Raw genomic sequence first — 14,559 nt, 5'->3', positions numbered from 1 at the left:
AGTGGCAGACGGAGCAAACAGATGGCAGACGGGGACCCTGACCTACCATCTTGAGGATAGAAGGGATTCAGATTCGAGTATAAAGAAAGGTAAAAATCCAGTAATTAAGGAAACGACTTCAGATAGTAAGTCAAATACCCTGCAGATGGGAGCAGATCCTCAGTTAGAGGAAGAGTATTTGATAGGATTGTCTAAAGACTGGTGGCAAGTGTAGGGTTCGTGCAGGCAGACCCAAAAAAGAAATATGGCATCGAGAGGCTCAAGGCCTATGGTGCGACGACATTTGAAGAAGCCACAGATCTGCAGATGTTGAGGTCTGGTTAGATATGATTAAGAAGTGCTTTAACGTGATGAGATGCCCTGACGATAGTAAGGTCGGGTTGACGATGTTTCTATTACAGAAAGGTGCTGAGAGATAGTGGAAGATCGTAAACGCCAGAAGGAAGCGATCAGAGGTTATGACCTGGTCAGAGTTCAGAAAAGTTTTTTAGAATAAATATTATCCTAGCTCTTTCAAAGTAGTTAGGAGAGATGAGTTTCTCATATTAGTTCAGAGATCAATGACAGTTGCTATGAGCAAAAGTTCACAGAGCTGTCTCAGTATGCTCTTCCGATCATAGCGGAAGAGAAAGATAGATGCAGAAGGTTTGAGAATGGCTTGAGAAAGGAAATCCATACTCTAGTCACTTCTAGAGCTAATTGGATGAATTTCACTAAACTAGTGGAGATAGTCATTAGAGTTGAGATGAGCCTAGCTAATGTTGACCAAGAGCAGAGAGGAAAAGAAGAGCAACAGAGGGTTCCTGCAGAATCGAGAGGTAAGAGTTTTAGGCCTCCATTCTCTGGACAGTCAACTATGAGAAGATAGAGAGTTGCGAGTCAGCAAGAATCTAGTAAGAATAGATCGAGACCTATAGCTAGATCAGTTAGTAGATCAGTAACAGGACGTACTAGCGAGTCTGTAGCTAGTGCAGGTAGGAAACTCTCTTGTGCGAGTTGTGGTAAGCAACACTCGGGGACATGTTGCAATGGCAGGGATATCTGTTTCTAATGTGAATAGACAAGGCACTTTAAGAGAGATTATCCTCAGCTCGCTTGTGAGGTAAGCTATTTTTTAGACAGTAGATCAACAAAGAGAAACTGGGACCAGAGGTGAGGGTTCCAGTGGAGTTAAGTAGAAAGGGGTAGTAGGACGGCCCCAACAATAGGGTAGAGTGTATGCGGTGATCCATCAGGAAGTAGAGGAGTCTACAGATGTAGTGACTGGTAAAGTAACTTTATGTAACCAGTCTGCTTATATGTTGTTTGATCTTGGTGTTATGCATTCATTTGTATTGACCATGTTTGCATTACATATAGATAGATTACTTGAAAGCATGCTTGAGGACTTGTTTATTTCTACGCCTATTGAAGATGTTCTAGTAGTGCATGAGTACTATAGGAACTGTGAGATAGTCATTGGGAGTCAGAGTTTGTGGGTTGATCTGATTCCATTAGAGTTACTTGAGTTTGATGTTATTTTAGGCATGGATTTTCTGAGTAAGTATCATGCCTCCGTTGATTGTTTTAAGAAAGAAGTAGTGTTTAAAAGGTCAGGAGAGCAGGAATTATTGTTTGTGGGAAGTAAAAGACTTCTCCCTAGCAATTTAATATCGACAGTAAAAGCTAGGAAGTTGTTGAGCAAAGGATGTGTTTCCTATTTGGCACATGTGGTGGTTTCACAGGATAACGGGTTAAAGCCTAAGGATGTGCCTATAGTGCAGAAGTTTCTTGACGTATTCCCTGAGGAGTTGTCAGGATTGCCACCTAACAAAGAAGTAGGGTTTACTATTGACCTGATTCCAGGTACAACACCTATTTCACAGGCATCATACAGAATGACACCAGTTGAGTTAAAAGAGTTGAAGGTGCAATTACAGGAGTTAGTTGATAAGGGGTATATTAAACCTATTGTGTCACTCTGGAGAGCACCGGTTTTATTTGTAAAGAAGAAAGACGGTACTCTCAGGTTATGTATAGATTACATGCAATTAAATAAGGTAACAATCAAGAACAAATATCCTTTACATCATATAGATGATCTCTTTGATCAGTTAAAGGGAGCCACGGTATTCTCTAAGATAGGCTTGAGGTCAGGATACCATTAGTTGAATGAAGTTAAGGTTCTCGAAGCGATGACTATTTGTGAGGTTTTCTTAGTATTATCTCTCTCAATGTCCATCCCATTGTGGAGTCGGATTGCTGGGAAGTTATATAATATTAGAAAAATTACATGTAAGTTATATATATAAATTCGAAAAATATATATATAAAAAATGAGAACATTACCAAATAAAAATAAAATAACATTTTGAAAAATGAATGACAAAATTTGTTTTAAATAAAATGGATTAAAACATGGCATCAGAAATAGAGCTATTTCACCAACACAATCATATCTCTAGTGTGGTAGCTTGTGTGAGCTTAACTAACATAAAGTTTGTAGGCTAAATTATAAAAAAAGAAAGAAAGAAAAAACCCAAGAACTTTGTACTTTATGTCGAAATTACCTAGGAACTTTCAAAAGTTTCAGAATTACCCTTAAACTTTCAAAAATAGTTTAAAAGTACTCTTACGTTAGTTTTAGATAGTAACCATCAAAGTTTTGTTTTAAAAATACCCTTAACTTGAAAAGAAAAGAAAACTAAAAAATACATTTACCATTAGTATATGCACAAAAACCTTTAATACCTGATTGCAAAAATAACTTTAAAGTTTAAAAAAAAAAAAGTTTACAAATGCTCATACCGTTAATATGGTGATCAATTTATTTGACATTTTCTAAAGTTAAAAAATAATAGCTTTAACATAAATAATATAGATATCCTCATTTTTTTTCATATAGATACTTCCAGTCTCTTAATTTTTCAATTTTTAGCTAACACCATTTTCTCACCAACTAAAATTTTAAATTAAAATATAAAATCCCATAAAATGTCACAAAATTTCAAATAGAAATATCTCCTTTAAAACATACCAAAATGATAAATAGTCAGATAAAAGAAAATTTTGGTTATTAACGCATACTCAATTATATAACTTTGTTAAAACATTCGAGTCTTGAAATCCTTATTTTTCTTCTTATTATAGTCCATAAAACTCAACTAAAGTGTGTAGTTTTATTTATTTACTTATTTTCGATAAACAAATGTCAAACGATTAGTCGATTAGTCGAAATAGGGGATGAGTATATTTTCTATTTTGAATTTTTAGTTATTCCCAAATTATCCCTAAATTTTTTTTATTCTTTCACCCTGTTCTTTCTCTTTTTATTTCTTTCTTAATTTCTTTCTTTTTTCCTTTTAAAGATCATTTGAATCTAGCTATTTCGGTAGATTTCAATCGATTAGTCGAAATCATTAAGGTCTATTTCTTTTTATTCTTTTTCTTGTTCATTTTTTTTAAGGTTCATGTTTATGCATGCAGTTTGATTTCTTATATCGATTTCGTCCTAAATTGCTACTGATTTTGATTTCGTCATTGCGATTTTTTTAGTTCGATTTTTCTTGTTTTCAACTATTTAGGATTTGATCATTTTGTTTTGTTTTCTTTGGTTTTTTAAGTTAAGGTATTGCGATTAACCATCCACGATTTTTGGTTATTTCGTTCTAGATCGTTCACATTTAATTGAAAGTTGATATTTTCTTTTTCATATAATGTTTGGTGATAAGAGAAATTCAACTTAGTGTTTAATCGATCTCTGCCTTTTTTTATGTGAATTTTAGAGTTCATTTTTTTATTTAAGATGTTTTTGACACTGGTATTGTTCTATTTTCTACGTTGGTTTTGTTCTGTTTTTTTATAGTATATTAGTGGCACGTTATACTTATATTAATGTATCAGTAAACTTATATACTTACTTTCGAGTTGAGTTATAATTTATTTTAATTTTTATATTTTTGCAGTTTGCTGTAGATATGGTTAATCTTCCAGTAAATGTTTTTCATAGTGGTCAATGGGATAATAGATAGTGCTATGTGAATTATAAATTGTGTTCTAGTTGATGGAGAGATGATATTTGATTCTTTTGTTAACTTGATACGTAAAGAAATTCAGATTGAGTCATCTATTGAACTTTCAGTTTTGTTGGATATAGGTAGTAATGGTGCTCAACATGTTATTGAGATTGTTGAAGATAAAGATGTATCTTAGTTTTTGACATTGGTTAAAGATCAATGTACCGAATATCCTTTAATTGCTCATGCTATAAATATGGTTTTGGATATTTCAATTGGTGGTTCTTCTTCTTCTTCCATAGTTGAGGCTGATTCGAGCGGTGAATTAACAAGTTTTAGAGATATTCATATTAGCAATATTAAAGATGAGTTGACTTTTAAGGAGAATGATTTGTTTTGTAGTAAATAAATTTTTTCGAAGTCATTTCGTTTTATAACTGTCAAGTCTAATTTTGAGTTTAGGACTATGATATCCAATTCAAGATCCATTGAGTTGGAATATACTCAATATGGTTATCATTAGTTTGTTAGAGCATCATATTATAAAATCAGTGAATTATGGATGATTTGAAAGTAAATCAGTGATCATAATTACTCCATGATCGTTCGTTCTTCTCATAAATAAGCATCTTTACAATTTATTAGTCAATGTATGGTTGAAAATTTAAGATATAGTTATGACCACTCAACACCAAAAGATATCATGCATTACATGTGTATGAATTATGGGGTTTCTATTAGTTATTACAAGGCTTGGAAAGCAAAAGAATCTGTTATGAAGTTGAAAGGAGATACCAATGATTCTTATGGTTTGATGCCAAAGTTATTTTCGAAGCTAAAAAAATAAATCCAGGTTTTTTTTCCCCACTTAATTTAGTATATTGTTCAACTTATTTGTTTTTATACTATTGATATTGATATATTATGTGTTCAGTATTTTACTTATATAATTGATATATTGGACAGTTGTTATATCATTCTATTGATATACCTATTATAAAATGTATATATAAAAAATGTACAAAATACAGAATATGTCAGTTTTACTATTAAGTGCATCTATTAAATTTCTTATTTTGTTTTTTTGCAGGTTCATTTACTGCATATGAAACAAATGTCAAATGGGCGTTTTAAATATTTTCGCATGGCTATTGGATCATCAATTGAAGGTTTGAGATATTAGACCAAATATATCTGTTGATGGGACATTTTTAAAGTGTAAGTATGGTGGAACATTATTAACTGCGTCAATGATGGTAGTAATAGTCAAAATTCCCCTTTTTCTTATAGTATAATAGATTTAGAGAATAATACTTTTTGAAGATAGTTTTTTTAGCCTTTAAAATTTTATTTGGGAAAGTAAGGTGGATTAGTTATTATTTTTTATAGACATATAAGTATTCCAAAGGGCGTTGTGAATGTGTTTTCATAGATTGAATATTGCGTTTGGGTGAAACATCTTTTGAAGAGTGTTAAGTTGTCATTCAAAGGTTATTTAATTCATAAACTTTTTCGTCAACATGCATATGCTTATACAATAGATGATTTTGAATTGTATATAAGATTGATGGAGTCGATATACCCATCTATTAGAGAACATCTAAGAAAAAATGATTTTAAGAGATGATCACATGAATACTCTAGACAAAGAAAATATCAAATGATGACAATAAATATTTTCGAAAACTTGAATTCTAAGTTGAAGATTGATAGGGTTTTACCTGTTTCATCATTCTTGAGTCCATTAGAGAGTTGCTTCAATAGTTGTTTTGTGATAGGAGTAAATCAACATCATGTTTGAAGAGCGTTTTGAGTTATTGGGCTGAAGGAGTGATAAGAAAGCTAGTTGATGAATCATGAAGTTTCACCGTAAGTGTTGTGTCTTATATTTTTGTTTATAACAATAAAGTACTAATATACTATATTAAAGTGTAATAGTTATGTAATATACAGTTGATATACTTTATTGAAGTATATCGGTCTTTTATATTTCATTCTTATATTACTTATTTTTACTTACTAGTTTTTTTTTAGGTTAATCCTGTGGGTGAAGTTGAATATCAAGTAGTTGAAGGAAGTAACAATTTTTTTTAGAAGTTGGATTGTAATAGTTGTCATGTTCGAGATTTTGAAAAATAATTCCATATAGTCATGCTCTTATTGTGATCCATAGTCTTAATTTGAATTCTATGCATTTGTTTTGAAGTATTATTATGTCAGTGCACTGTCTTCAACTTATATTGGTTTAGTTCACCTGGTGGGTTATCATAATTGGAGTATTGTAGAGGTGAAGGACAATGTATTGCCTCTAGTTTTTAGACATCCAACATGAAGGCCTCAGAAAAAGGGTTCCATCTATCAATGAAGTTTCAAAATGTTCAAAGTGTTGTCGTTATAAGCGTACTGGTCATAATAAAAGAACCTGTACATTTTAACTTATTTGAACAATTATATTGTTCAAATTGTTCTTTGAACGATTAGATATATTTCTTTGAATTTTATGAAACTAAATATTTTAGTTAGTATTCATTTAAGTTTTGAAAACAACGTATAGTTTTAAACTTTAACAATTATCAATGGTGTATTAGCGTTGTCTGGGAATATTTTCTTCACTGCTTTATTTCCTTTATTATTCATATGTGTTCTTAATTGATATACTCAATGTAAGGTATTTCAGGTTCAAAAATACATAATCGATACACCCAAGATAAGGTAAATCAACGCACAAAAGCTTTGTTTTCTTAATCCATGTCTACTCTTAATTGACATATTTGATATAAGGTATTTCAAGTTCAAAGATGCATAAGTGATATACCTAAAATAAGGTATATTAATGCTCAAAAGCTTTTTGTTCCTAATTCATATTTGTTCTTAATTGATATACTTGATTTGTGATTTGATTTACCTAAATAGTTTAATGATGATAGTAAATCCGAGAGATGATATACTACCTACAAACTTTATAGTAACATTTCATTCTAAGACAATATAAGTTTTTTTTTAAAAAAAAAAATCGAACATCAATGTTCATGATGATAAGTGTTGTATGATAACATATATAAGAACATAATAGTTCAATATATTAGCAATAAAAAAACATAAAATTTAACTAAAATTTAAGACCAGAGTCTATCATTAAAGTCTTAACAATGAAGTCTAAACATATTAAAAAAGAAAAGTTTTATCAAGGGCATCATTTGTTTTGTGAAAATTTCAAGTCTAAACTAGGTGCTTCGATTTCAACAGTTGACTTTTGTGTTTTTTTTTTTTTTTTTTAGATCTCTTCTTCTTAGCCAATTCTAAATTAATAGTTTTAGGTATGGGTTTCAATTTTCTTTTTGGCCGTTTATTATGCACGTTAAGCTTTTAAGCATCTTCAACTTGTTGTGAAGCTTTCTTTGTAAGGACTATATTTTCAATAACCTAAAAAATACAATTTTCTTTGTTTGTATTATACAAAAGAATATGAAAAAAAATATTAAAAACAATATAGTCAAGAAAAAGATTTTACCATTTTTTTCCTCTATCATTATTCTTCTTTGTTCTTTTTTCTTCAATTTCCTGGTGTTTGTCCTGTGTCACCATCCAAAATTCATTCAACGTGTATTGATTATATAAACCATAGTTGATGAAGGGAACTACCTCTATCATATTTGAGAACTTTCCTAATCTTCAGTAATAAGAATAACCTCGATTAAATAAATTGATAACAATCCCAAAAAAGCTAAACAGATTTGGTTTGGAAGATTGATCAAGGATCAATAAGAAATGAGAACCTGTTCCTAACTTCAAGATTTTGAACTTTTCACAATCTAATTGATCAAACTAGATTGAATGTTCTAAAACATGTATTCTAAAGCATAAAGTTTAAGAGATTAAACTCTAAGAAGATTTCATTCAAATTCAAAATATTGTTCAAATGACAAAAGTACATAAGTATTTATACTAATTGAAAGGACAACATGAAAGGACACGACCTTTCATCTAATTGACTAGGTTCAACAAAAACTCTTCAACTACATACATAAGACTTCATAAATGTAAATACATTAAAATAAATTAATACATCAAGCATTAAATATCCACATGAATATGAAAATTTTAAATTCATTATGACTTTTTGGGTATCCAAGTGACCCTTGGAACGTCGGATTTAAGAACCATGTTGAAAAACAAGATCTAAAAAACTCAAAGCCCAGCAGATCTCAAAGCCAGTTTGATCTCCACCCCTAAGGTAGGCTAGATAATAGATTACTAAGATGATCTAATAAAGCAAGGATTGGACAAAGTTTTACAACTCCCATCAACCCTTAATATTCAAAACGCTTCACAAACAAGATAGATCAATTCTCACTTGAATGCTCTAAATATTCATGCATTCTATCACAAGAACACACGAGAGACAAAGTTTAAAAAACTTCCAAGGTTTTAAAACCCAATATTCTACATTTTCAAATATCCTTCTCTCAGATGTTAAAATTACAACACTAGATATACTAAATGAAAAGACACCATGAAAGGATGCAACCTTTCATCTATCAACTAAATATGCGAACCTTTAATAAACGCATATACATTAACTAAATGGATATATATGACATTAATAAGGTAAATGAACCTGAATTTTTAGATTCATTATGATTCTTGGATGAAAAGATGTCTTTAGATGCATGAAAAGTTGCAATTATTCACCATGAGTAGTAACCTTAGCTTGGAAGTAAATATTAAATGCTCTAACTTCTATCATTGCCAATTATTTGCTTATCAATAGTGTATTAGTAGGCTTATGTACATAAAACAAATATATCATATCAAATATTACAATTCATTAGAGTAATTATCACTCTTCTTATTTACCATGTGCAGTTCATTTTCATATTGTTTTTTAATTCCCTTCTAATTTTTGCTTTTCTTCCTTGTCTTTGCTTTTGGATCCTTGTAATATGTTAATCATAAAAAAGAAATAAGGTATATCAGTAAGCTTAATTTTTATATACTTACTATCCAAAACATATATATCAGTAATAATAAAAAAAGTGTTAAAAAAATGTAAAAGCAAATATATTGTTAAGTTATTACCTTTTGAATTTTGAGGATATCTTCAACTATTTCCGGGCTTGTTTCCATTAAGTCCTTTCCATGTAATTCCTTTTTATTCGGTTGTTCTTCAGATTCTTCAATCTTTAAAGTAAAAGCATGAAAATAGGTGAATCAATCAGATGATATGTCCAATATAATATTTTATCAAAGTGTATCAAAATGTATAAAAAATTACTTACAGTTGGTCCCTCTGTTTCATTTGGAACTTCATTTTTTTATTTTTTTTATTTTTTTTGCTTTCATTCAATTTTTCACTTTCATTCTCTACTTGATTCTTTAGTGAATATATAGAAAAATGTATTTAAACAAGTACAATAGTTAGATAATATATATATATATATATATATATATATAAAGCATATAACAAATGTATGATAAATTACTTACATTCTTGTTTTGATCTTCTGCATTCATTTTTTTAGTGTTTATTTCTTCTTCATTTCTTCCAGCATCTTCTTCATTCTTCTATGAACATGTACAAAAAATCTAATAAAATAACATATACCAATTAGTTGAATAATTAATATCCATAAAAAAAATAAAATCCTTGAAGGTAAATAAATGTATTGCGTTGAAGTTGATAAAGTCATCAATAGACTTTAGTGCTTGTTCTAGGTCATCATCCTCTTCTTCCTGTTCAATTTCTTCTTCATTAATTTGTAGTGATTAAATTAGGATAATGTTAGTAAGTAAGGTAAGTATATCAACAAATTGATAATATCCTTATGTAATGTATATTAGTATCACTTATATAACTTGTATGTTATATCAGTGATATTGATATACCTTGAACAATAAAAATTTTACCTTTCCATCGTGCAGATTATGAATATTCATTCTTTCCTCAAGATATTGCAGACTTATCGTGGGAGCATTATTTTCCTGGTAAGATTATTGTGATTGGTTTTCATTGGCATTCTTTCATTTATTATGACAATGATGTTATTAAAAATTTCCAATACTTTGTTTGTTCCCTTTTCTATAATTTTCTTCAAGTTGTCTGAATCCTCATTCACTTTTTGAATTTCTTCTCTCAATAATTTTTGTCTCATCATTTATAGTTTCATTTTTTTTATCACCTTCTACACTCTCATCTTGTTTTTCTTTACTTCGCTCTTTCTCAACTTCGTTTGGTGGGTCATTTAGGAAGTCTTGATAGTTAGAAGAGGTTGGTTAATCATTAGCGGGGGTGAGAAAAATAATTGTAAACTGCATTTTTTTTAAACAGTAATTCATTAAATAACTTAGATAATATTAATATACTTCATATGAAGTAAATCGGGTTTATAAACTAAGTAAGTTACCTCAAATGAAGTAAAGTAATGATTAAATCACAAAAGAAAAAGATCTTACACCACTTGACTTGAAGTAATTGTTATGTAGGCATGTCCAATCAGGTTGCTTGTTTGATTTTCAATTTAAAATTCTTCGGCTTCCATGTCCAATTTTTATGGCCATCCCATTTAGACTTTGAGATAGGTTTGGGATTATTTCTAAGGCCCAACAAACTAAAACATGCAAAAATCCTTGCAAAGAGAAATTGGTGGTTTTGTCTTGTGCAACTCTTCTCACAAGTTCAACAATTAAGTTAAATGCAACTTACCCCATGGAAAGTTTAACAAAATTTCTTCATATCTATTATTTTTAGGTGTTTTCAATCACTGAATTGTGGAGTTATTTATAGTAGATGAAACAATTTAAAACGAGAAGATTTGCTAGTCTAACCATGAGTTGGTCCTCAGTTAGTCCTATAGTCCTATAGTAAAGGTTGCAATAACTTGGTTCATGTCTAATTTTTTAATACCACTAAAAAGGGCAGTTCTCATATCACTATTAAATTCATCTTGAATATTTGAGATTGTGGATTGAAGGAGAGACTGAAAATTTAGTTCAGTTATTAAATAATAATTCTCTCACTCCAGATTTATTTAATACTTTTACCCTCTAGATTGAAAATTATTGTCTCATCAGTGGATTTATCAGACCATCTTCTAAGCAGGTGAACTAATAATTGTCCAAGACACCTGTGGATTTGAATATCAAGAAGGTGCCCAAACGGACCCCTCCTAAATATTTACATTTGTTCTTCAATCATTCTTTAATTGATTCTAATATTTGCAACTTCGCGTAGTAATGAACCTTGTTTCTAAGGTTCAATTATACATTATTCTGTTTAAGTAAAGTGAAAACAATTGAATAAGTCAAGTTTATCATGAATACAAACAAATGTATTGTCAAATAAGTGTATTGAACATATGAAATATATCAAGTGTATTGAATCTAACAACAATATCAAGTTCATCAAGCGTGTCAAGTATATCAAATGCATCAAGTGTATCAAATTAATCAAGTGAAGTGTATGATCTGTTAAGTGTATTAAGTATATCAGTACAATTAAATGTAGTATATCAAATAAACTGAGTGTACCGGTGAAGTATATGTAGGGTATTTGCAGTATTTCAAGTGTATGAAGCATATAAAATGTATCGATTGTATCATCGAAGTATATCAAATGTATCAGCATCATATCAAGTGTATCAAACATATAAAATGTATCAAATGTATTGGTAAAGTATATCGAGTGTATCAATAGGTTATCAAGTATATCAAGTCTATTAAATCCATCGAGTGTATAATTGAAGCATACCAAGTGTATCTGCATTACATCAAGTGTATCAAACATATCAAGTGTCTCTNCCCCAACCTTTTTGGACTTTCACCTTTTTCAAAGTTTATTTTCCTCGTCGTTGTTTGTTGTTTTTGAGTTTTTCAATATTTCCCCCGTTCTGCTTATATTCAACAAGAAAATAAAATATTATTGTGTACAAGTTAAATGACAAAGAAAAAAGAAGGACAATGATCGACAAGAAAAGTATGAAATACCTTGCCATTTTTATTGAAATATATCAACGATGGGAGAAGAAGATGAAATGATATAATGATGGTTGTAAAAGATGAACAGACGATCGGAAAATGAAAAAGAAATGTTGAGAGGAAGATGAATGGACAATGAACAATCAACACAGTGATGGTCAAGGAAGATGAACGGAAAATGAAAAGTTGAGTAGGAAAAAAGAAATGTTTACAAAAAAAAATGAACGAATACTGAACAGCGATGAAAGGGTGACCGAAGATGAACAATACTTGAAGTAGAATGGTGATGGGGAAAACTGAAAGACAAAACTGAAAAGTGTAGAAATTAACGGAAAAAGTTGAACCATAAAATGTAGGGAGGTGAAACGTGAGAACAGAACTGTCGTTGTACTTTTTCAAAGGTGGGTTGGGCTGGATTGGACTTTTGACATTTTTACAAATATAATATTTATGCGCCGCATGCCTAATTCTTTAAACATGTGTTTGATAAATCTGAAAAAAAAAAAAAAACCCAAAAGGAAAGAAAAGTGGTGGTATAGTGTGACTTGTAATTGACAATAACAAAATATAAATAAACAAATAGGTTAAAATACCAAATTAATCCACATACTTTACAGTTCACTTCAATTATCTAATTTTAATCACTAATTTCTCACCACTATATATATATCGAAATTAATTAAATAATAATAATTATTATTATTTTGGTGCAATTACGGGTAAATAATTCGAATCATAGAGCCATCGGTTACATATGTAAGAAAAATACATGTTTTGAAAATTTATAGTAAAAACTCGAATATATAAAAAGAATTGTTTAGAAAGTAAAGATAATAATTAAATTTAAGAATGGTTGAAAGACTAAAATTGAACCAAATACAGGAACTAAAATGATATTGGAAGGAAAAAGGAAAAAAAAGGAAATAGAGCCCAATTTCCAGTTGTTCATCGTCTACTCTCCAGCGCTCCGCTCCCTCCAATAGGCAAGTCCGGGTGTTGTATTTATGAAGATTCCGAAAGAGAAGAATCATCAAATCCGCCAAAATCGAATTAGCTCAATCTTCTCAACCATTCGTGACCGAAGCAGCTCAGAGAATGAAGTCGTCGAAGAAATTTTGTAGCCTGGTTCGAACTGCCGTCTCCTTTTGCCTCTCCTACCTCGTCTTCATGGATTGTTTGCTAACTGTATTTGTTTCCCTAGGAATGAGTTTCCTCAGAGGTGTAGTTGACTATATTGGGTCGATCTTCTCAGAAACGAGCTCGATTCACGATTCGCCGCAGAACCGGAGCCGCGAGGGTGCTTCAACCATGGAAGGCGTTAATGGAGTTCCTGTTTCGAACGAGCGCTATGCTTCCAAGCTCAAAGGGTACTTTAATTTGTCACAGGAGGAGATCGCCAAGGCCGTCAGGGCGGAGGAGTGGGGCATAATCGACGATGCGATCCTGCACTACCAGAATGCTCACCGCATTCTGGCCGAGGCCAGTTCAACTGCTGTGCCTTCGTTTATCAGTTCCAGGTATTCGGAATTCTGTAAATTTGCTGGATATTTGATTCATAGTTCACCATTTTATCAATCCACATGGTAAACTGTATTAGTGCAGATGTCTAAAAGGATGGGAAAGGAATGCATATTTGAAATTCGAGAATTAAATAAGTGGGAACATATGGGCAAAAATTAGAAAATACTTGGAGCTTTAGTTTGAGTTATCATGTTTCGTCTTGCAAATTCTGAGAAAATAAATTACTGGCAATCTCTTGCATTGTCACTTGTTTTACTTTGAACAGTAGTCTCTTCACAGCTTGACAGTATGCATTTGTCACTATAACATTTAGTCACTATTCTGTAATATTTTATTATCTGTTTTTATTTTGCACACTATTTTTTCTTTTATTATTTTGTTATTCATATCTGCCTCATACAACATTCTTACACTCCTTAAAGAAGATATATCTATAATTTGATGGAGTACCGGTCAAAGTTCATAGATTTTCTGTTCTTTCACTCATGCATGGTCTACTATTATTTTCTTTTTCAACAGCGAACAAGAAAAGGTGAAATCTTATAGACAAAAAATCTCAAAGTGGCAAAGTCAAGTTTCTGATAGATTAGCAACTCTAAGTATTCGAGCAGGTTCAGTTCTTGTCCTATAACAGCTCAAATCAATTTCATCAATGACGACCTTGGTTATCAGGGGCATTTAATAACTTATAATGTCTCTTGTTTTGCAACCTTATAAATTCAGGTGTTACATCCCCAAACAAGGTATGGTTTCATCTTTCTGAATTGTAACTGTGTAAGTATTCAATGTAAGATTCTATGATTTTACTTTAATTAGAAAATTGCTTTTCCTCCTGGTGAGTATTATAAACCCTAAACTCGGATGACTTGAGCTTCGGCTAAGAAAGAAAGAATTGCCAACTTTTCTGGTATCTTATAAACTAGGTGCGTTAGGATTACGTTCCAAATTCCATGGAGTTGGAAAAGTAGTCTTTACAATCATCTGGCTGCATGCTTGGTGTTTATTGTTCTGAAAGTTAGGGGCCAAGCATGAGAGGCTATCCTATGAAAAAAATATCTGTTTTTTTGGG

At 30.9% G+C, this 14,559-nt stretch overlaps 1 protein-coding gene across 4 annotated transcripts in view; it reads left to right on the top strand.

Annotated features, from left to right (window-relative positions):
* The first annotated feature begins 12,847 nt into the window (after positions 1–12,847).
* Positions 12,848–14,559, top strand: part of LOC120070200 (spastin) — a 14,577-nt gene continuing 12,865 nt past the window's right edge. For 2 of the 4 annotated variants that reach the window (XM_039022066.1, XM_039022065.1), the window contains exons 1-4: positions 12,848–13,094; positions 13,171–13,486; positions 14,010–14,101; positions 14,214–14,233. In XM_039022066.1, the coding sequence (XP_038877994.1) occupies positions 13,173–13,486; positions 14,010–14,101; positions 14,214–14,233 (426 nt within the window). In that variant the 5' untranslated portion in view covers positions 12,848–13,094; positions 13,171–13,172. The remainder of the gene's footprint in view (positions 13,095–13,170; positions 13,487–14,009; positions 14,102–14,213; positions 14,234–14,559) is intronic. The other 2 variants (XR_005479811.1, XM_039022064.1) reach the window with 1 other exon arrangement.

The sequence above is a fragment of the Benincasa hispida genome, chromosome 1, assembly GCF_009727055.1.
Source record: "Benincasa hispida cultivar B227 chromosome 1, ASM972705v1, whole genome shotgun sequence".
NCBI classification, from domain to species: Eukaryota; Viridiplantae; Streptophyta; class Magnoliopsida; order Cucurbitales; family Cucurbitaceae; genus Benincasa; species Benincasa hispida.
Note: the sequence above shows the minus strand (reverse complement) of the source record. Positions and strands in the feature narration are given on the sequence as shown.